The 23,587-nt window shown below is 40.7% G+C and overlaps 1 protein-coding gene across 4 annotated transcripts in view; it reads left to right on the top strand.

Moving 5' to 3' along the window:
• TP63 (tumor protein p63) overlaps window positions 1-22,721 on the top strand; it is a 219,960-nt gene extending 197,239 nt beyond the window's left edge. For 2 of the 4 annotated variants that reach the window (XM_059388024.1, XM_059388023.1), the window contains exons 10-14: window positions 1,856-1,992; window positions 15,367-15,524; window positions 17,754-17,898; window positions 19,202-19,295; window positions 22,251-22,721. In XM_059388024.1, the coding sequence (XP_059244007.1) occupies window positions 1,856-1,992; window positions 15,367-15,524; window positions 17,754-17,898; window positions 19,202-19,295; window positions 22,251-22,547 (831 nt within the window). In that variant the 3' untranslated portion in view covers window positions 22,548-22,721. Of the gene's footprint in view, window positions 1-1,855; window positions 1,993-8,067; window positions 8,183-15,366; window positions 15,525-17,753; window positions 17,899-19,201; window positions 19,296-22,250 lie in introns of those variants that run through there. The other 2 variants (XM_059388025.1, XM_059388026.1) reach the window with 2 other exon arrangements.
• The last annotated feature ends 866 nt before the right edge of the window (window positions 22,722-23,587 follow it).

Here is a 23,587-nt window from a genome sequence, read left to right as displayed (position 1 = left end):
GTGGTATAAGAGCATTGTTCATTCCTACGAGGACAGGACGTAAGTCCTCTCCAAGTCACTAGGGGGTCCCTTTCTAGGCTATGGTTGTAGTCTGTGGGATGCACAGACTACATCCCACAGGTTTTGGCCATCCAGAGCAGTGGCAAAGTCTTGATAACCAGCATAACCCTAGACACCATCTTAGCGTACCTGAGACCCAAGCATGCAGGGCCAGGAGATTGACAGGGAGCTGCCTCCCCTGTATTGAAGCTAAACCAACTGGACAGGTTTGGGTGTGCCACACCTGCTCCCCTGCCTTCTCTGGGCCCTGACCTTCGGGGCAACAGACTGCTTGCTCGTAAAACAATGAGACAGTGAGTTGGCCAAGATTCTCAGTGTCTATTTTCTCAGGCTACATATGTAAATGGACTTGTGAACTTTAAGTTCAACATTATTCTTCTAGACCAAATATTCCAAAAGAACTAATGTGTTTTCAGCTGCTGATGAGATAGGAACCAAGTTGTACTAAGGAAGTCAGTCACATTTCATCTTTAGTGAAGATTTTGCCAAACTGGAATGTGTGAATTAGGGGAGGAGGGGACCTTTTAATTTAACATGCATTTAGTTGATATCTGTTGGATGTCAAATATGCCTGAGCATTTGGAGTAGAATAGAATTTTGACCTTCCAAGGATTTGCCTTCTAGCAAGGAGACAGAACATAATGAAAGAAATCCTTCTGCAGAGCTGGACTTGATGGCGTGGGAGCACATAGAAAGGACAGAACATTCACCCAGGTCAGGGAAAGCTTTGCAGAGGTGACCACAGAGCTGGGATAAGTAGGAGCTAACATGACATACGGTAGAGAAACCTTTCCATTTCTGAATTCTGACAATTCTTGCCTCTTAGGGAGGGGACTAGGAAAATGCCTAGGAAACGGAACTGAAATAGGCACCCACTCATGGGACCCCACAAGTGCTTACGTGCCCTGCTTGTCTCACTCCAGTCCTGGTCCTGCTCGTGCTTTGAAAAAATTTTAAGAGACTCTCTTAAATAGAGAAGTGTATTTTGCCTCAGCTGAGAATGTCTGTCTTTCCAGAGATTGTCAATAACTGTTAATTCTCATTACTTTCAGTAGTTGTTTCTTGTAAAATCACTGCAGATGCTGTTCTAACAAATACTGAATCATGGGGAAGTTCAGAATTAAGTTCCTGTGAGTCTCAGATCACAATATTTCCTGTGACCAGTCAATACATACCCTTGTTTGATGTGTGTTTCTGTTTAAAGACACCTTATTTCACGTATACTATTGATTCATTTACACTGAACTCATGACCAACAGCACTACAATTCATGCCTAAATGAAGCTTATCAAACACGTTTTCTCCATAAGGCATGTTGTAGCTTTCTGGCACCTGGAATCCTAGACAGCACTTCAACATTAACCTTGGGGAGCAGTTTAAAGAGCAGGTTCACCAAAAAACAAACAAACAAACAAAACAAAACAAAACAAAAACAAAAAACCCCACAAAACCCAAAAAACAAAATAACAATAAAAACACACATACACAAATGTGGAAAATGTGGCGCTGAATAGACCATGGAAAGGACACTTGTTGTGACATGAAAGCTGGAACAAGACAGCATGCCCTTGTTCACCAGAGATGGGCACGTGCCTGAGCAGCTGCGATGTGTCCCCCATGTGAGTCGTGAAAGGCCACAGAGTGTCGTGAGTCTTGGTTTCTGTGTTATAAATGAATGTTAGCAAGCAGGTGAATTTGGCAATACTGAGTCCACAGATAAGGAGGACTGACAGTACTGCTGACTATTCTAGAGTTCTTCATCGTTCCTTTCTCTCTCCTTACGCTCTGCACGCAGGTGAGGGGCCGCGAGACCTATGAAATGCTGCTCAAGATCAAGGAGTCCCTGGAACTCATGCAGTATCTGCCTCAGCACACGATCGAGACCTACAGGCAGCAGCAGCAGCAGCAACACCAGCATCTACTTCAGAAACAGTGAGTGTGTCGATGTGTCCTTTCAGGAGGCGTGAGTAAGAGTGACTGTTCGTTCCGGTCAAAAATGGGGTGATGGGTGGGTGATGTAGAAGACAAGTAGTGAGACAGTAGAACACCACAGGTGACTCCTTTGGAGTTTCAACAACCTTCTGGGTTTCTTTGCATAGCTTGGAGAAGGTTCCACCTAGCTTCTGAAATTGAAGCTAAAACGTTTCAGGTGAATTACAAAGAGACTAACGCTAACACAGTTTGTTCCCTCTACCCCGCATCCATACACATCTATCCATAGGAGAATTTTGAGCATATGCTCTCCTCTAGTTGTGACGTGTATATTTAACAACATGTGTATTTAACAACATATAACCTTCCCTCATCCCAGTGGATTGTCCTGTACCTTGCCTGGGAGGCACACAATCCACTTTTGGGAAAACCATTGTAGACTGGGGATAGCACACAGGTTTAATTGGAAGTGACTCCTTGGAGTTCTCCATTGAGGGTTCTGAGACCTAGTGCATGCTCATGGGTAGACTGTCTGGATGCCAAATGGCAAAGTAGCATCTTCTTGTTCCATGCTGTCTTCCAGCAATATGTTTTTACATAAATTGGGCCAGATTTTGCAGCCATATTATCTCTGTGCAATGTATATGTTATATGTTTATATGTTAATTTTTACCTCGACTCTTAGATCTTTGATGATATGAACTGTTTTATGATTAATCAGAACAGAATAGCTCTTATGGGAGAAAGGAAAGTTGTCAAATCAAGACTCTCTTGAGTCTTAACCCTTCTATGCTTAAGAATGATCATTTGTTGGCTTAAGGGTCTATACTGGAAATACTGGCGGAGTCTCTGTAGATAATGTAAAATGTATACATTTTGGGCCCATTTAAGTAATTTGGACATTCAACTCTACTCTTCAGACAAAAAGAAACGAAGCCAAAATCATCTTGCCTTTTACAGTAGAAATGTAAATGAACACTAAGTAATGGTTATTTTCTGATACGTTAATAGCTGCTATAGAGAGATAGCTATGCAAAGTACAAGAAAGAGGGCTCCTCATCCTCTTTTTAATCAGCATAAATGCAGCCAAGGAATTGGACTGCATCTGTGAAACTCTAGAGGCATCCCCTGAGCACCTGCCGGCCCTAGGGTACTGGGTAGGCAGCTGAGGGGTAGAAAAGAAGTTTGCTCTCCCTTAAAGGACTTCAGGCTCATTGAGCATTTAAGACCTCATTTGCCTGGAAGGGATCTCACCATTTACTTTGAGCATGAAAGTTTTGCAAATCATAATTATAAGGTTTTACAGTAAGGTTGAGTGGGAAGTTTAATCAGAAGGTTTCTTGGGGACACAAAGTATTCCAAAGGAGAATGAGAACGCGGGGTTGCAGACAGAATTCCCAATGCAAATCCTATATATTCTTTAGGATATCAGAAGGAAATATATGCTAATATATTCAAGTGTAAAACTTATTTAGTTCTTTGTAAAGTCTTGCAGCAGGGATCGAAGAAACAGACCAGTAATATCATTTACAGACCAAGAGAGGCTAAGTGCCTCTCTCTTAAGAGGGAAATATGCATGTGATGGTATTAAGAAACACTCCCCAAATGCCTCTAGTTCACTCTGGAAATGTCTGGCTCAGCCACAATGACCTCAGAAGGATTACATAGCCACATATCATGCTGAACTAGTTACTCTGTGAAAGTCTTCCCTGTCTTTTTTCCAGCTAACAGGAGAAGTACTGTCAGACCAAATTGATACTTATTAAATGATGTGGCTTAGAAAATCTGACCATTTAGCACAGGGGTTGGCAAAATGTTTTTTCTGTGAAACACCAGTAGTAAACATCTTTGATTTTCGGGTCCATATGTTCTCTTGTAACTTGCTACCTAGTTCTGCCTCTTGGCACAAAAGCAACCACAGTGTGTAAATGAATGAGAGTGGCTGGTGCTTTTTATGGACACTGCAACTTTAATTCCATATCATTTTCGTATCATGAAAGAATTCTTCTTTTGAATTTTCACACTTTTAAAAACATCAATGCTGTTCTTAGCCTGTGGGCCAGGTTTAGTTCATTCACTGTAGTTTGCCAGTTTTTGTTCTAGGTAGATGGGTGGATTTTCCTTCACGGCCTCTGAAGGCTTTGATTTATTTTCAAAGATATATTTATTTTTTGGAAAGAGGAGAGGGAGGGGTAGAAGGAGGGGGAGGGAATCAGACATAGGGCTTAATCTCAAGACCTTGAGATCCTGACTACCTCAACTGAAACCAAGAGTTAGGCACTTAACCGACTGTGTCATCCAGGCACCGCATGGCTTAGCTTTTTTTTTTTTTTTTTTTTTTTTTTTTTTTTAAATAGGAATATTTGGAAGCTAATACGTATATCCTAAAATAGAGAGGCATGGAGATGTTTTAGGAAAGCACACAGTGATTAATAAAATGGTATTTCTATATCTAACAAAACGACAGCCTTTAACAGAGATCTCTTTTTTCTGAGAAAGTTAGGCATGTCCATCCAGACACCAAGTATGGTTAAAGGTGAAATCGTATCATCACCTAAGACTGCTATGGTTGAGTTGATTCATGTAACAAATTTTTACTGGAGACCTGTTATGGGTGAATTCCTAACCAGACCACATTTTGAATCTTAAGAAAGCTCTGGAAATTCGTTCTGCTCTGTTTAAATTAATAGGACAATTTGAAACAATTCCTCTAGATCACACAATAAAATGAATGGTTTCATGTCATAGTTTTTGAGATTTTTAAGCAGGAAGACCCACTGTAGTCATCGGGGACGTGGGCAATTTGTGTTTGTTGACATGAGATACATAACCCTGTGTTCGCAGGGGATGAGTTATCCAGAGCTCAGTCTGAGTGGCTGACACTGCTCTGAAGGGCAATTATTTTGTATAGCAGTCTATTTCATCAAAGAAGAAAATGCATATTAAAATTGTTATTTTAAAAAGCCTGAGAGATATTAGAAACATATTGTCCCTTTTTTGCAAGTGTAGCTACAGATAAATAGTGAGGGAACAGAACTTCATGGGTCCCTGGAGTATCCATTTAAAAGCAACATTGCATGTTTTCAAGTTGTTACCTCCCAGTATACGAGAGCTAACTTCAGTGTGATGACTTGTGCATAGAAATGTGACAGACTGCAAAAGGAAATCTTTGCAAAATACAGACATTTGTTCTGATTTTGCCTTTGTTACATTTATACGGGACTCCAAAGATTGATAGATGTCTATATAAATTCTCCAGTTGCTATGTTCTTTCCGAGTTTTATTCTCCCTCCCCCCACTCTTATTTTCATGCAAATCTCGAAGAAAGAGCATGAATGACTAGACAAAGAAAAATGGAAATCTGATTCCCTGACAATCATTTGAAAATAATAAATCAGGTTGGAAAATGCCTATAATAGCCTGTGATTTCCTTTCCAAAAATATAGACTGATTTTATGCTGGTAAGGGATCAATTTTGTGTTTCTCTTTTTAGTAGCAGAAAAATTAGTGGGAAGGAAATATACAGTTTCTACTAAGCAGCAAAAAAATATTTTCAGTTGAATTACTTCTTTTAGTTTCTCACTGTGTGTTTTCTCTCTGCTTGCTTTTCATTTATGCATCATTTTCCTTTTTCAAAAATCCCTTCAGTTACCTTCATGATCATAGGCTTTATGGAGGTTAAATTTTACACTGAATTCTATGAATCAAATTGTTACAGATATGACTAGGCTTTATACCATTTACAAAGAAATTTGATTTTAGCTGATTTGCTCACATGGGAATAAACATCTGAAGTTATGTTTATGGAAGCCAGAATCTAATGGGAGACAAACTGGATCCATTCGTGACACTAGACTGCTTACCTTCACTCTTTCAAGGGAAAGTAACTCTTAAGACAGCTTTGGAGAAGCTGCTTGAGACCTTTAGAATGATCTTTTGATGTGTGCACTTTGGACCAATAGTATTGCTTTTTCATTTTTTCCTATAGTTTATCCTCCTCCTTGGCTTCCACTCTGATCTTAGGCCAACATCATTTTGTGAAAATTCTACTTAGCCGAACTCTTGTTTTCCCCTGGAAAATTATTTTTTAGTTTCTACCGATGGATTTATTTTAATCATAATACAAATATGTGACATCCCGAGGAGCGCTTAGGGCTTCATTCTCCTTGAGATATCTTGATGATTATAGATAATCAGTAATGGAGGTCAGAGAGGGAGCGTAGTGGGATCTTCAAGGTCATAGTTTTAATCTCATACCACAGCTGGGGAAGCTGAGGCCCAGTGAACTACACCTTTGATTTCATGGCCAGTTTGTAATAACACGAAGATGAGAATCAGATTTAGAAGCTCTTTGCAATGTTTCCTCAACTTCATTAGTTAAGAAAGTTATAACAATAACACTAAAGCAAGCATCTTTGCCCACTTTTAGGTCTCTGCATCACTTGGCATTTATCCTTGTGGTTTCAATATGAAGTTTTACCTCTTTAAGCTCATTTGGCTATAACTTTCTTCAAGAATATTGATAATTTTTCCTCAGCTTGCACATCTGCGGGGGAAGCAAGCAGTATTTTCAGCATTATCAATGGAGGAAAGAGCAGAATACATACATCTCTACCTCATCGTTAGGTGTGGTTTAGATCGTATTTCTAGGTTTGATTTAGAAATCCTTCACACGTCCAGGGTATTTGTTTGAAATTGCCAGTTCCGTAGGTAAAAACAGGTGGATCTTGACAGTTTCACTTAGTTCAACCTTACAGGTCGAGGACCTGCACACTTTTTGCAGTTTACACAGTGCTACTTTCTGAATTTCACAGCTACGTTACAAAGTTGTCAGAGCAGAGATTTATTAGCTATGATTTAGTAATGAGGAAAAAAACTGAGAGTAATTAAATTCAGATAGATTAAGTCACTTTTCTAAGTTCTCACGTCTCCTTGCACCACTAATCTCAGTTCTAGGTCTCAAAGTTTGAACCCCTGTGGTCCATATACTCTTACCATAACAAGAACATGATTTCTGCATGTTGTCTCACTGAGCCCTTGCTCCAAGAGAAGCCCCAAAGTGTACTGTCCAAACAAGAAGTCAAAACTGTGGCTCTTTACCCAAGAATAGATTGCTTCCCTGCTAATTTATATGCTGGCACATTCTTCAAGATGATCTCAATTCTTGCTGGTGAGGTTGGTTTCCTGAATTCCAGCCCTAAGCAAGTAAAAATGGCTTTGTTGCTTTGCAAGGAGTAACCGAATGTGACTCCAAAGCCATCTGGGAAAGAATTCCCCAGCAGTTCACGGGGTTGCACAATCTTCAGCAAAATGAGAAGGTTTGTTCCTGGCATCCTTGTGGCATAATTGATTTCTTAATTATGTAAAAGTTGCTTTCATGAGTTTGATATGTGTGTTTGAAGGCCAAGTTTGTGACTGAAAGGATTAAGATATTTATCCATCTCAATCTGGGCACCTACAAAATGCTCATTAATAGTTCTTCACAAATGCATGACGATGCAGCCCCCAGACTGATAAGATCATATTTCTTCATGCTTCGTAGGTAGGCCAGACAGGAGCAATAATGAGCTATCGTAATTGGGCCGATGACATTTTACCAAAGATTAAAATGAGTTCTTGTCTCTGCGTTCTCTTTTTTTTTTTAATTTGTTCAGTCTGGTGTGCCAAGCGGTGTACTAAGCACCATGACGTACCCTGACACAGTAGTCCTCAAATGAATCACTTGTGGAACTTGTTAAAAATATGTATACCTGGGCCCCAACCTGGCCTTTGAGGAATCTGGAAACTTTTATTTTAATTTTAATTTTATTTTATTTTTAAGTTACACAGGTGATTCTGATAGTGCTGATTAAGTACCACGGCTTTCTCTCATTTCTGCCTAAAAATCTTGAGAAGTCCTCTCTGAGAAATTTTAGAAATTTCCTCTGATGAGGAAAGAGTAGAAATAGCTTCCCAGGCATTCTGTCCTGTCTCACTGTGATCATGAAGGTAGGAGGGTGTTTCTGTGTTCAGTTGATGTGAATTTATGAAGTCTGAAGCCTTCACCTCTTCTTTTTCTCTGGTTCCTCTCTGCAGTCTCCTTTCAGCCTGCTTCAGGAATGAGCTTGTGGAGCCCCGGAGAGAAACCCCGAAACAGTCTGACGTCTTCTTTAGACATTCCAGCCCTCCAAACCGATCAGTGTACCCATAGAGCCCCATATCTGTATTTGGAGCGTGTGTTTCTTGTGTTCCCGTGTACGTGTGTGCACGTGCATGCGTGGGTGTGCATGTGCGTGTGTGTTTGTGTGTGTCCAGCCCTTGTAAGCAGGACTTGAAGACACATTGGCTCAGAGACCTAACTGCTCAAAGGCACATAGCCACTAGTAAGAAAATCTTCTGAAGGGACTCAAAACTTAAAGGAAGGATGTTTCCTGCAGATTCTGCATCTTTAGATCTAGCACTGGGCAGTCAGGAGCCCCCACGTTTGTCTGTGAGCTTTTGTGTTGTTCTTAGAAGGGAGGGGGATCAGATTGGAAAGAGGGGCATTAAGATGTGTATTGGAACCCTTTTCTGTTACCCTCTGTTGTGTTTTTGAAACTCTTAAAGCAACTTTTGAGCAGGTCTCAAACTTAAGATGTCTTTTTAAGAAAAGGAGAAAAAAGTTGTTCTTGTCTGTGCATAAGAAAATTGTAGGCGGATGAGAGCCTCCGTCAGGCCTTGTTAATGCTGGTCATGCAATAATATTGCAAATAATAACACACTAAGGTGTCAAGTGTACTGCTGGACAGAGAGGTTATAATTACTACAAGTAGCCAATGGGGGGTGTTCTTTTCTTCTTCTTGAGAATTTGCAGTATCAGTCTCCTCCCCTCATGTGTAGATAGAAAGTTCATAAACACTGTCAGATCCTACTGGAGTCACCTTGTTGGTATCTGATATGACAGTCCTTCTTGCTCACAGAAATCCTTGAGCCTCATATCCAAAGCGGTTGTCCTAGACCCCAAGGCAAGGCAAACGAACTTGATTTTGTCATTTTAATAGGAGGGTAAAACCACTCCAGTAATACCGTTCTGGGCAGTTCTAGATCAAAATGGAGTTCAAAGTCTTCTCCACAAGATCTCTGACTAATTTGTTTATTGAAGCCCCTATCTCTCAGCCCCACCACAGAACTGGCCATATGGCTAGCTCTGTTTACACCCTTTTGTTCAGGACACTTACGTTTTATTTAAGTGATGTCCACACAAACACATGTTCAAATCAACACTCCTGGTCTGAAACTTAAAAAGATAGAAAGGGTGGCTGACTTTCTTTTTCTTTCTTTCTTTTCTTATTTTCTCAAAGAGTTTAAAGAACCTATTTCTTTCCATTTTAAAAACGTATTTTAAAATGATGGTATGAAGACTACAAATTTTACAAATCTTCCCCCACGTCTCCCCACACCAGATCACCAGCCCTTTATTCTGTGTTATCACAGCAATGATTTCTTGTTTTTGAGGCTGTTGCTTTATGGATGTGTGATTTTAATTTTCAATAAACTTTTGCATCTTGGTTCATCTTGCGGTTTTTCTTTTCTGTCTCTCTCTCTCTTTTTTTTTTTTTTTTTAATTCCTTAAATAACGATACTTTCATTTGCGTTTGTGAAGTACTATGTGGAAGTCTAAAGAACAAGAATACTGAACAGTCACACTGGTTCTGTCTCCATTTCTGTCAGTATTTGGTGTTTTTACTGTATTGAGATCATCAGTCCTAGAAATACATTTCAATGCCTACACCAACTTGAAATATATTTTGGCTCTGTGGGTGTTTCATTTCATCATAAGGAACCAGGCATATAGTATCATTTGCCTACTTCTCTGAATAAGACTCAAGCTACATCTTCAGTTGCTAAACTTAAATAAAACCCAAGTTTATTAAATAATTTGTCTTCTGTGACATAGGCCTTGGCAAATATTCATCCAGGAATATGTAATGGAAACTGCTGTCCAATTTTTTTAATTATACCAAGTTTCTATCTTTGAGTAATTGTTTTTAAAATCTTCAGAAACAATTGTTTCTGCATAAAAATAATGAATAGAATAGCTTGAAAAATGCTTAAGAAAAAAACATTTTTATGTTTGACATAAAAACATGTTAATGAAATCAGATGAGCTCATTACATTAGCAAGGTGTTTTCAATTAATCTACTAACTCACTAAATTATTTTTAGAAAGTTTTTTTTTTTTTTTAAAGATTTTATTTATTTATTTATTTGTCAGAGAGAGCACAAGCAGGCTTAGTGGCAGGCAGAGGCCAAGGGAGAAGCGGGCTCTCTGCTGAGCAAGGAGCCCAATGTGGGACTCAATCCCAGAATCCTTGGAAAGTGACCAGAGCCAAAGGCAGCGGCTTAACCAATTGAGCCTCCCAGGTGCCCCTAATCTAGTAACTTTCTAATACCCTTTTAAGGGGTTCACAAATCCCTGAAAGGGTTAATGACTATGCTTCATTTTTTGACATTTGCATTTCTTTCACAAGTTTTTTTTTTTTTAACCCCATCCTTATGTAAGTTTTTTTATGTGTTTAGAGTGACATATAAATTAATATCTTTAAAATAATGGAAAATATTCTGCAGTTACAGTTGTTTTGTTCTTAGAGGCAAGATTACCCAGCTAGAGAGCAAGGTTACAGGTAGGACAGTAGTGGGCAAACTTTCAAGGAGGAACACCTGCATTTCTGATGTTACATGGCTTCCCTCGTTTTGACCTTCTTCATATAGGGGGTATTTTGCTTTATCTGCAATATCTCTTTCCCCTTTCAGATTCTGCACTACAGAAACTGTTTGCTGAAATAGATTTACCCTGAGAGATCACCACATTCTACTAGAAAGTTACATTTTAACTAGCAATGAAAGATTTAAGACAAAAAAAGGAATCCTTTGATGGGATTGTAGGTATCACCAGCAAGATGGAGACGATGACTTTGAATTTATATCTTTTCAAGAATTTGGATTCTCTGCCACATAGTCACTAGGCTTGGAATCAAGAAAACTGTTTTTTAATCCTGGATAATTTAAAGGTCACTTACAGCTCTAAGATACTGAATTTTATTCACAGAAACCTGAGTCATTAAAGTTAAGAACTGGGACTTGACTTTTTCAGGATTTCTCCTCAGAACTAGAAATACATGAAATATGCACGTCTATAGCTCTGTTATGTTGGATTCCTAGAAAAATCTGGTACTCATCTAGAGAAAACTGCCTGAACTTACACCTGGTTGTTTTTCTGAGGATAGCTATGTTCTCACTTTTTTCAGTTTTGAGGCTGTGTGTTTGTGTATATGGCGGGGAGGAGGGGAGATAAGAAACCCATAGTGTCACAGATCCTGTTATCCTTAAATATTTTCTCCTCTTCAGAGTCCCCAGTAATCTTTGGGATTGTCTATTCAAGGACTATTACATCATATGTGTAAAGGAAAAAAACAAAACAAAACAACAACAACCAAAAAACCCTTGTTCTTCAGGACCTTTAAATGGTCACAGTTTTATTCATCTTGCTCCCTTTTCCACTGTACATAGAGCTTATCAGAATGTTCTCTGTATTTCAGACATTGCATACTTAATTATAAACAGACTGCCCTGACCTTGTCCTTTTTGGCTTTAACTCTCTCTTCCATATTAAAGGAGAGGCATTCAGAATTTTTTACTTTTTTGCACTCTCTTATCCTCATTCATCCACTCAACCTAATTCCTGGATTTGTTCAAGTAAGAATAGTTGCCACTTCCTCCTGATAATTCTTAAACTGATATCTCTCATCCCCATGACAGAACACTGGAGTATTAAAACATTTGGTCCAGGAGTGTAAGAGTAAAAAGAACCTATGTTTCTTGAGCACCTATAAGTCAAGGACAATGTCCAGGGTTCTTATGTAATCTAATTTAATCTTTTTTTTTTTTTAAAGGAATGTAGTATATATATATATATATATTTTTTATTTTTTGTTATTTTAAGAAATCTATTATTTTTAAAATTGAAGTATAGTTCACATGCAATATTATATTAGTTTTAGGTGTACAGCATAGTGATTTGACGTTTTTATAACAATACAGGATGCTTACCATGATCTAAGTGTAGTTCACCATCTGTCACCACACAAAGTTATGACTATGTTATTGACTATATTTTCTGGGCTGTACTTTACATCTCTGTGATATTTATTTTATAACTGAAGTTGATACCTTTTAATCTTCACCTACTTAGCTCATCCCTTCAATGTTCCTCCCCTCTGGAAGTCACCAGTTTGTTCTCTGTATTTATGATTCTATTTTTGCTTTGTGTTGTTTGTTCATTAATTTTACTTTTAGGTTCCACATATAAGTAAAATCATGCAATATTCATTTTTTTTCTATCTGACTTATTTCACTCTAGATCCATTCATGTTGTCACAAATGGCAAGATCTCCTTTTTATGGCTTAGTAATATTCCACATACATATCACATCTTTAACCATTCACATATCAGAGGACACTTTGATTTTTTCCATATCATTTCCATATTACTTCATGTTAGTCTACACAGCAACTCTTCTAGTATAATATCTGATCTACAGATTAAGAAAATGAAACTCCAGAGATTTTGCATAACATCCAAAGTCAATTAGTTTATGTCAGACCAATTAATTTGTGTCAGTTAAAATCAAACCATCTAAACCTAGGTGCTTTGGTTGACTCCAAAATTCATGTTTCTTCTTTATTCATTTCTGGATTTGGGGCTAATTTCCTAACATAGTTTAGGTTGCTCAAAATAAATGACCTAGTAAAATGGTAAAAAATAAATACCCACAAAAAAGAAATGGAGAAGGGAAGTGTGACAGGATTTGGAAGAAGGAATGTATTATAATAAAGCTCCAGGAAAATGCAAAGCTCTTAAAAATATTTTTATTTTCCTAGTGGTGGACATCAGTGGTTCAAGTGATGCTTCCATTAACTTTTGCTTTGTATTTGAGTGATTTGGGGGCATGAAAGAGATAGAGACCTCTTTAGGGTTACAGAGGACCAACCTGCCTCTGGAGTCTGCACAGTCTGCCATCTTAGGTACTTTGTTGTGGGCAGAGAGAAAAAGTACTTGTCAAAGCATCGCTTGGCCACCTTACCCTGAGCTTTTTTTATTTACTCTTTTACTCATTTACTCTTCCTTCAGACATGTATTTTGATATGGATTTGCAAATGTTCCTAAGTATATCCAAAGTGCTGACTCTTAACACAAGGCTTCTACATAGGGATGGAGTGGATTTGATGACAGCTGGGGGAACTGCCTTTGCTATATCCCTTGCCCTTGCTCTACCTCGGTCCCCCACATTTCTCTTACCACTTCACCCATTTCTTGACTCTGTGACTTATTGCACACTACTGTCTAATTTCTGGCAAATTGCCACAGAATGAAAGAAAAAACTCTCGGACTAAGAACCAGGAGACCTCTCAACTCATCATTCAGTAATATGGTCATCATTCAGTAATACACATCTTTATTCTTAGAACTTATGTTTACATATCTGTAAAATAGGATAATTTCCACCCACCTCTGCCTTGCCAGACCGTGTTCTCCTCGACGGGAATGCGACGGTCATTCAGTAAATGGATAAAGGAGAGCTTAGTAACCAGAAGTGTCTTACAGTTGGGAGGGCTTATTATAGAAACACCTGTTTATACGACATGGACCTGTAATTGTGAGTTCTTCAGAGGATCAAAAGAGAAAAGTCCGTGCTCTCTTACTTTAAAATCAGTAATTGTAAAATGCAGCTGAATTGTTAATGGTACATCAACTGTCATCCTTATTTATGCAAATGTATACAAGCATATTGTTTGGATTCCTCCAGCCGTGGCTCTGCAGAGACAAGGAATGGAGCCTTCCCCATTTTGTGTAATTATGCAGAATGCTGAGCAGCTGCCACAAAGGCCAAGTGTCGTCCCACAGTCGCACTCAAGTCCTAGAGCTCCCTTTTACTCGTCCTTCAGACATTATTACACCGTGTTTGTCTGGAACCTAGGTACATTTGTAGAGCCCTCAAAATTTTGTATTTTACATACTTATAATAAACTCAGAAAACTTTTTTTTTTCCCTCTCTCTCTCCTCTAACATAAATATGTTATGCAGGGAGGAGAGAGACAGGCACAAAATAATGTCTTTTGTTTGAAGATTGTGAAAGGGAAGCATTTCTCACCATGGGTTAGAAATAGGCTCAAGCCCAATCTTCATTCTGTGGTCACAGTAATTACTCATTGCCAATGCTGTATAGTCTATAAAGTTCTTCCTCCCCTTCTCCTTTCCAGTTCTCTCCATAACCTGACAAGGTAGGTTGGATTATTATCCCCAAGTGTCTACTACACTATGAGCTTCACACACATGGGACTAGTTTTTGCCAGTTTCTCTACCTGTATCATCCAACTCAAGTAAGTGTATATGTGTTCAGTTTATATAGTTTTATAGTGAGAAAAAAAATGCAAGGGTGTTTCGTGGCCTACACAGGACCCATGGTTTCTAATATATTCTAGAGGGAGCCTTAAACTTTGATCTTCTGATGCTATATCCTGTTGCAATTATAGTAGATAGCACCAGTTCTATACTCAGAACAAAAGTGACGAACAGCCCTTGAGTAGGGAATGTCGTATGTAATAACATGCCTAGTATAACAAACCAATCCCAGTAAGTTTTCAAATCGAAATTATGCTAAATGGAATTGTTTGTTTTCCTTTGTCTCCCAGGAGACGTATCAAAAGTCAACAGGGCTCCAGGCTTCTCCTGTGTAGAGAGGCTATGGGTAACCCCAGGGGTTCTCTCATGGCCCATGAACTTCTGTGCTGAGAAAGCAGGGTTCCATGTTGGGGCCTCTGCATGACAGCAGGCTATGCTGATAAATTCCCCCATTTGACTGCGTATCCCAAATGGCCCAGGAAGCTGCCCATGAAGATGCTCAGCTGGTTTGAAATTGGCACCTTCATGTCTTTTGTAAGCCTGTGGGTCTTCACAGGGTTCTTCTCCCTCATTGATTTCCAAGCTTGTTTGACTTGTAGGGCAAGACTGGGTAAAGGGATGGAGAAAAAATAATAGGGAGGCCAAAATAAGATGCAATTATTTTCTCCCTCACAAAAGAGATTCTTTAGGAGGATGTTCAACTCTATACTCTATACATTCAGGAAAAATATGATTTGATGATTGTCCTGCAATCCTTCCCTAGTTAAAAAAAAAAAAAAAAAAAAAAAGTTCTCGGATAGAAACACAAATAACTTCTTGTCATAGGTCCTAGAGGAATATTTTTACAAGTGTATAGCTCAAGGACACGTTTTAATCTGAGACCTGTTGGATATGACTAGTCCTGCTTCTCTAATGTCACATGCTCACCGTCATTCTCATGTTTGTGTTCCTAGGACCTCGATGCAGTCTCAGTCTACATACGGTAACAGCTCCCCACCTCTGAACAAAATGAACAGCATGAACAAGCTGCCTTCCGTGAGCCAGCTTATCAACCCTCAGCAGCGCAACGCCCTCACCCCTACAACCATCCCTGATGGCATGGGAGCCAACAGTAAGAGTTTCTCCCTTTAGCTGCACCTTAGGGGTCAATGGGGTTAGTTTAGGGGAAGACTCTACTCTAGGATGGGGGAGAGGCTTGCTCCTAAACTAAGGAGAGGCACAGCAGGACAGAACACATCACAGTTTCATGGCTTGAGTTTCTTACAGTGAACTTTTTGTCACTTTGGAAGTGTATAGTTCATTACAAAGCACAGTGGTAATGATACAAGAGGTTGTTCCTTCAGTAGAGTAAAGGACCTCTGTGATAACAATCCACTTCCTGTCAACCTGGTTGGGGCCCACCTCCTACCTCCTTTGAGAAAGCAAAAAGGAGATCTATCCACCATGTGAGAAGTAACATGGTGTGATAGACTTAAATTCCAGAGAAATAGATTGTGGCGTCTGGACTCCATAGCAGTATTAGCTGTGCAACTGTGGGCAAGCACCTCTCCGGTCTAAAATGCTGTTTCCATTCATAAAATTATCACTCTGTACATTTAACCTCTTATGATTCTGTGCCCCGATGACCTTGGCCTTCTCAGCTTGTCTACTTCATCTTCTGTACAGTCATTGAGGAATTGGCATAGATAAGGGAGTCTCCCATTTACTTATTCATGCAAAGACTAAGTCTAATTGTAAGAGGTAACATGAGAATCAGGCGTCCAAATGGATGATGATTGCTATATAGCATTGCTGTAAATAGAATTATTCACTAGAACTAAATCCAGCAGAGTGAGTTCCCAAACTAGAGAACACCAGAAGGAGGATAAAATGGAGAAGGATGTCTCCTACCCTCAGGGATGCAGAAGCCCAAACACTGCATTTGTATCCTGCAATGCCCCTCAGACAACAATGCCTCCATCTTGTCCTTTGAAATCCTTTATTATTCTGATCAAGCCTTTCAATGTGCTTTTCAGTATTGCCTTAAAGAGACTAGGGCTTTTTGTTGTTTTTTTTGTTTTGTTTTGTTTCCATTTTGTTTTGTTTTAAGAAGTTAAGGGAAGCTAGGATTGTGACTCTCTATGATCTGATGGCAAACATTCAGATTTAAATGAGATAGAGTGTATGAGGTATTGTTGCCTGGTCTGGCAACAAATACTTTAGAGCCAGATTGATCTCTCACTTAGGATGCATTCATCCTAAGGCTCAAATCCTCACCCCTTGATAGGTCTGCTGCTTTGACAGTAAAAGGAAAAAGCACCGTGTATATTTTTACCTCATTTTCTTCCTTGTGATATTGTAGAGTCCTTTTGTTCCTTCAGGTTTATAAAAGTTATAGTTTGCCTACTTTTTCTCATTTATACTTCACACTTTTTCTTTAATGTCATTGACAAAGTCAGAGGAAAAACTGATGAGGTATGATAAGCCCATGCTCCTTAGCTGCCCAGTTAGTGGCAGAGGCCTCTCCTTTTTGGTATATTTTATTCAATAATAAAAAAAAAAAGAAAACCAAATTGCATTAATCTTTTTGTAGATATGTTCCTTTGTTCTTTTTTTGACCTGAAGACAAAATTTGCTTCATAAATATTATCAGTATTAACCTTTTCTTCTCTATAGGTGAATGTTTCCAGTTTGTAATTGAGTTTAAAAAAGAGAAAACAAAACAATTGGGGTTGCTGGTATCTCTGAATTCAATCCAGAAATGGACCCTAAGAAAGAGCTGGAATCTTTAATTTCATCCTTCCTTATTAGGCTTATGGCTCCCAAATATTGCAGTAAATCCTCCTATCCCTAGACAAATATTCCAGAGGTCACTGTCTCATTCACAGTTCTCTGCATTTGTTCACTGCTCATCAGTTTACTGAGCATGTGATTGAAGCCAGGCACTGTGCTAGGGTTTGTGGGGATTGAGATATGTACAGGGTCTACTCCAAGCTTGAGGCATTAGCCTAATGAGAGAGACAGAAGTATAACCCACGAAAGACAGATGCAAAGAGGAATATGTTAGCATCAGGAGTAATGAGCATTTAGAGCATTAGAAGTAGGGAAAGAAGTGGGGGGAGATGATTCTATGGGAACATGTGAAGGTCGAAAAGCGTGCATCTAGTTCGGAGTTTGGTGACTGTTCTGTTCTGTTGGATGATATGTAGGGTGCCCGAAGGGGTGCAGTGAGAGAGAGAAGGCTGGCTAGGAAGGCTGGTGAATTCAGCCCTAGGTAACATTAAACCAGGCAAGATGGACCACTGGGAAGCAGGTACTGATGACGGCAGTAACCCTCTCTGTTCCTCCTGCTTCTGTTCAGTTCCTATGATGGGCACCCACATGCCAATGGCTGGAGACATGAATGGACTCAGCCCCACCCAGGCCCTCCCTCCCCCACTCTCCATGCCATCCACCTCCCACTGCACTCCCCCACCTCCGTACCCCACAGATTGCAGCCTTGTCAGGTGAGTCCACAGCATGTGCCCCTGGGGGCCTGTCCTAAGCAACTCTGGGTGGCGGAGGGTGGACAGTCTCAGAGTTCATGACACAGCTGGTAGAAAAAAAAGGGAAGGAAGCAGCCCTTCCTCTGGTGGCAGTTCAACACTGTTACCTCTGATCTGTGGAGTGGTCAGCAGTGTTGCATCAAGGAAAAGCATAATGATCTGCATGGGAAAAAGTGAAAATGTGAGTTGATAGGCATATCATTTTTCATGCCTGTTTCCCCCCATCTTCACTTACACCCCCCCAAACTTTTACACGGTCAGTTGGGGCCTTCAAATTGGTGCTCAGGGCTGGGGTTCCCAGAAGGGCAGTAAACTTGCTATCTCGCTCCCTTTCCCGTTCTCCAGGACTCATAGCTCTCAGCCACCATGGCCTCGTTATGTCAGAGGGGGATGTGCATTAAAAAGTTTGAATGTATGCAAAAACGACAGAGACTTGCAAGAACTCGATGGTCACTGCTGCTTTGCCATAGGCAGAGAACGCACGTTCTAGGCAAGAGCACACAGATAACCAGAAGAAAGCAAAGCATAAAGCCTCAAAGGCAAGAGTGGGTGCCACGTCTCCTGCCTAGCACGCATTGCCTGCCCCTGCTTCATGTGCAGAATGATCCTCTCATTTGGCTGCTGGAATAATGGGCGTTGGTCCCCCTGTGACTGATGCAACAGTACCAAACAGCGTCAGCCAGACGGATGGCAAAGTGCACAGCTTGTGCCACCCAACCTGTGGTTCGGTGATGGTGGCCTCACCCATCTGAGGCCAGCACACCAAAGGAGGGGTCTGTATTCTGAGCAGGACATAAATGAGAAAGCAGTAATGACATCAGGGTATAGTGGCCTCCAGTTTTTCTTAGCCACATGCATTGTTCTCAGAAACCCACTGGTACAAAGCAATTCTAGCAGAGATGCTCTCTCAGAAGCGAAGAGGCAGGAGGCAAGAGCGCTGGGAACCTGACCCCTGGACCCCTTCCTTTCACCCCCTGCAATGGCTCCTAAGGCACTTACCCATGTAGAGTGCCAAGAATTCCACCAATGACTGCTCTGCAGGAATCCTCCGAGTTGATTTTAATTTCTATAGACCTAAAGTTCAAGTCACTACCTATCCCCAAACCTCAAATCCAAGGCCCACACAGATTGATTTCATCTCCCCCTAGTCTCTCCTGTAGGGCATCCCAGGGCAAAATGTTGGGTTTTCCTTTACCTCGCCAATGCAGTTGGGGTGAACTTTCTTTTTCTGTTTCCTCCTTCCTCTTCCCTCCTCCCTCTGCAGTTTCTTAGCGAGGTTGGGCTGTTCATCATGTCTGGACTATTTCACGACCCAGGGGCTGACCACCATCTATCAGATTGAGCATTACTCCATGGATGTAAGTAACTGTTAGACATTTCGCTTGAGTTTTATTTCTTCCTTTCTTCCCTCTGGTGACATCCACCTGGTAGTTCAGTTCCCCCTGGTTTTAGCACTGGTTTTTAGCATGCCCTCAGTCCTCAATTTCAGTGGAAAGCATTACCAGATTAGAAAGACTCCCAGGTCTCCGCCTACATACCTGAGAAGGATAGCAATCAGTCTTCCTCAGCTCATCAGCTCAGCCAACAGTTGTCTGTTGCACACAAATTCTCTTCAGAGTGGGAAAGAGGAGATCTAATTCCTGCCTCCATGAAATTTACAATCTCTGAAGAACTCCAAGAATTTTCTAGATGTTCTCATTAATCAGTATGAGACTCCAAAGAAACTAGCAGGAAGCAGGTGATATTATTCTCACTTTAAAACATGGAGAGGAGACAGTACAATCATTTGCATCATGAGATGATGACAGAACCAGGAATAGAGCCCTGAGATGGAAGCTTCTGGTCTTTAACTCTATTTACTGGCTTCTTCTACCTTTCCTTAAAGTCAGACTTTAAGGAGGAGTCAGCTGTTTCTCTGTTAGAACTATGTGTTCATTCGTTTTCAATTCTATCAGAATAAGGTCAAGCCATCCCTGATCACTGGCAAAAATCACTGATCATGGTTCAGGTCCCATCCATACTTTTTATAAGAATGAGAACCTGGGGTTATCACTTTGCCTTTCTGAGCCTCAGTTTATCAAATGGGGTTCAAAAGCCCTTCCTTCTGGCTTTGATGTCCCTTGTCTTTTGGAGCAAGCTGGAGAGAAGGGGACTTTTTCTTCCTTCCTACATTGCTTCTTTAACTGCTCACATGGGAGCTTGTGTTGTTCTGGTTTGCAGCAATCTGATTCTCCTCCTAGGCTGCCCTTCATGCTGCTCTCTTTGGGGTTTACTGTCCTCTTTTCCAGCTTCCAGAGGGCCTTTTGAACTGGTGGAAGAAGATACTGTCTGCCTCTGCTGCTGCTTCTCTAGTTGGGATCTCTTCTTTCCCCTCCTTGAGCACCGATGCTAGAGATGCCCCTGCAGCATGAGAATCCCCCAGCCCTATGATGATGAGACTATGCCTTACCGCCCTTCGGCCCACCCCTCGTCCCCGCCCCATAAATCACCCTGGCTGCTATTCTCTGATGGAATGAATTAAGTGGAAACTGTAATGCAAGCTTTAGGAGTAAGTTTTGACAAGTTTCATGTCATTTTACAATAACGTCCATCCGTTGAGGGAAAGAGAGCTGCCCTGTGCTTGACAGCCCTATGTGATAAAAACAGGGAATATGTCCTTTCTTACATTGTAAAAATGATGCCTTCTACTTGCTGACTGTCCCCACTGGGGAGTGTGTCAGGAGGCTCCTCCCTGCATCCCTCTCATCTGCATCTGTAGATGTCCTCCACAAGTCTTTCTCTGCTGCTATTGGCTAGGTTTCACGTCAATGTCTGGGGCCCAGCTTCCTCACCTGTCAGTTCTGAGTTCTGATCTCTCCAGAGAATCACACAGCTTGATGGGGGATAGTGTACAGCGTTCTGGACTTACTGAGAATTTCTGAAGCATAAAGACTTAAACTTCCTTATTTATGTGTGGGTTGCCTTTTTATAATGGATCCTTCTGCTAGACTGGGAAATCGGAGGACCCATACTGCAGGTGTCCAAAAGGGGAAGTAACTGGGAGGCTCTCTGAGTTCTGCAACCTCTCCTCAGCTTCTCCCATCTCATAACTGGAAATAGAAACCTTTTCCAGCTCGTCTCTCAACCCCTGTCTGAGTTGCTTGGAATCTCTTCCTGGAAAAAGAATATGGTTCATTTGGGAAGTTGTCCTGAGTATCCCCTCTAAGATGCCAGGATGGGTTCATAAAAATTTAATATAGTAATAATGCAAATGGTTAAGCTTTAGGTAGTGTGCTTCATAACTTCCAAAATACTTTCACATCCATATTTACACCTGAACCAATACTGTGTGTTGACCTAAAATAGGAATTCTGTGCCATTTTACTAAGGAAGAACCTGAGGTGAATAGGGGAAAAGTGACTTGAGGAAGGTCTAGAGCCAGTCAGTGACAGTATAAGAACCTCTGTCAAGAGCTTCGTACTCCAAGCACAGTGCTCTTTCTACCCACCACACTGTTCCATAAAAGAGTACACCATCACTGAAGCCAGTTAATGAAGGGATAGTGTGATAAGTGTGAGAGATGTCACTGCAGTTAGTTAAGAAAGAGCATGCTCGTGATGCCTTCCACTCACATTCATAGAACATGGACACATATTCTGCATTTGGATACCCTGATTTATCCAAACACCAAGTGACCTTCTGGCCATTAGGGCAGTTTTAGGTTCAGAGGCTGTCCTGAGTCCCCAGTTCATTTACTTAATTGGGTAACTTTAGATTTGCCAACCTCTCTGACCTTCTGCTTTTCGACCTATAAAACAGGTATAAGAGTACCTACCACTAATCTGAGCATTAAATGAGATCATGAATGTAAAATAATTAGTTCAGTGCCTGGCATGTAGAAAGTGTTCGTTACCTGTTAGCAATCTTTTCTTCTCATCAACTCACTTGAGCAGTAGTGATGATCCATTAATCTCTCTCTTCTAGGGATGAGAGCCAGGTAGATTTAAGAGTTGGAAGGTACCTTTATCTTCTGTTTTTGTTGCAGGATATTTGCCGTCTGATCTAACTAGTATCCCTCTTTTACCAGCAAAGAAACTGAGACCAGGAGAGAATAAGTGAAGTGTTATCCACAAGCAGAAATGGCACCTCAAGGCTGTACCTTTTGCTTAGTTACATATAATGCCAAAGGTTATCTGAGAACTAATCCTATTTTGTAGAGAGCAGTAAATTCACATGGGTTAAATCAGAACACTGGGAATGACAAAATGATGTGGACTAAATGTCAATTTGTCTCTTTGTCCTAATTCTCCCTGATACACTTCCTTATTTCGTAGGATTTGGCAAGTCTAAAAATCCCTGAACAGTTCCGACATGCCATCTGGAAGGGCATCCTGGACCACCGGCAGCTCCACGACTTCTCCTCCCCTCCCCACCTCCTGCGGACCCCGAGTGGTGCCTCTACCGTCAGCGTGGGCTCCAGTGAGACCCGGGGCGAGCGCGTTATTGACGCTGTGCGCTTCACCCTGCGCCAGACCATCTCCTTCCCACCCCGTGACGAGTGGAATGACTTCAACTTTGACATGGATGCTCGTCGCAACAAACAACAGCGCATCAAAGAGGAGGGGGAGTGAACACTACCATATGAACTCCTCCCATGCTCTCCCTGTCTGTCTGTCTGCCTGCCTCCCTACAAGGCACTAGTGCTTGACCTTCAACGTGTCCTCCCTAGCTCCTCTCCTTCCTCTTCTCAGTTTGGCTTCTCAAGGGAAGAAGAAGTAAGAGGTTATCTTTGATCCAATGTCCTACCTGGCACCTGATTCTGATTCTGGCTTTAAGCCTTCAAATCTATTGCTTGCAGAACTGAAGTTATCGTGGCTAGGTGGAAGTGAGCAAAAGAGCAGTGGGTATCTCCTTAAGCTGCAAAGATTTCTCATTGACTTTTATAAAGCATTTTCACCCTTATAGTCTAAGACTATATATATAAATATATAAATATACAGTATATATTTTTGGGTGGGGGGCATGGAGTATTGTTTAAATGTAATTTAAAGGAAAGGAAATTGAGTTGCACTTATCAGCTTATTTTTTTAATTTACTGGTTCAGAGGGCTTATCTATGCCCCTCTTTCAAGGGGTATCATGTATGGTAATAGGTATCAAGACATTGATAGCACATATGAATGACAGAAATGTCCTTTCAGTTCTTCTGATGTGAAGCAATTGCCACATCAAAGCTTTGGATGGATCCAGTTGTTTTTACCATTGCATAATGTGTGTATGAGAAAGTCTTCTTATGTACATGGTTCTCTGTGTTGGTGCACCTTATGTCGCTGACATTGCTACTAGTGGTGGCTGTTCACTCTGGGGTTATTTAGTCCAGTTAGAAGAAAAAGCCCATGTTCTCACTATCACACCCTAGAAGAAAGGAAATATCCTCTCTTGCTTTGGGTTGGGTGTGGAGAATGTGGGTCATGGCTAAAATTCTTAAAAGTTCCCTGGCAGCTAGTTCAAAAACATCAGGTATCATGTTATCTGGGTATATTAACAACCCCCTTTCATTCATCTAATACCAGATGCCTTATCTTTTGGTTTGTATTTGGAAAATATTTGTGGCTCAGTTTCAATCCTGGACTTAGTCAATGATACATTTGCTTGTTAGAACTGAAATTGTA

This window comes from Mustela nigripes, chromosome 2 (assembly GCF_022355385.1).
Source record: "Mustela nigripes isolate SB6536 chromosome 2, MUSNIG.SB6536, whole genome shotgun sequence".
Taxonomy (NCBI): Eukaryota; Metazoa; Chordata; class Mammalia; order Carnivora; family Mustelidae; genus Mustela; species Mustela nigripes.
The sequence above is the reverse complement of the archived record's forward strand: the minus strand, read 5'-3'. Positions and strand labels throughout refer to the sequence as shown.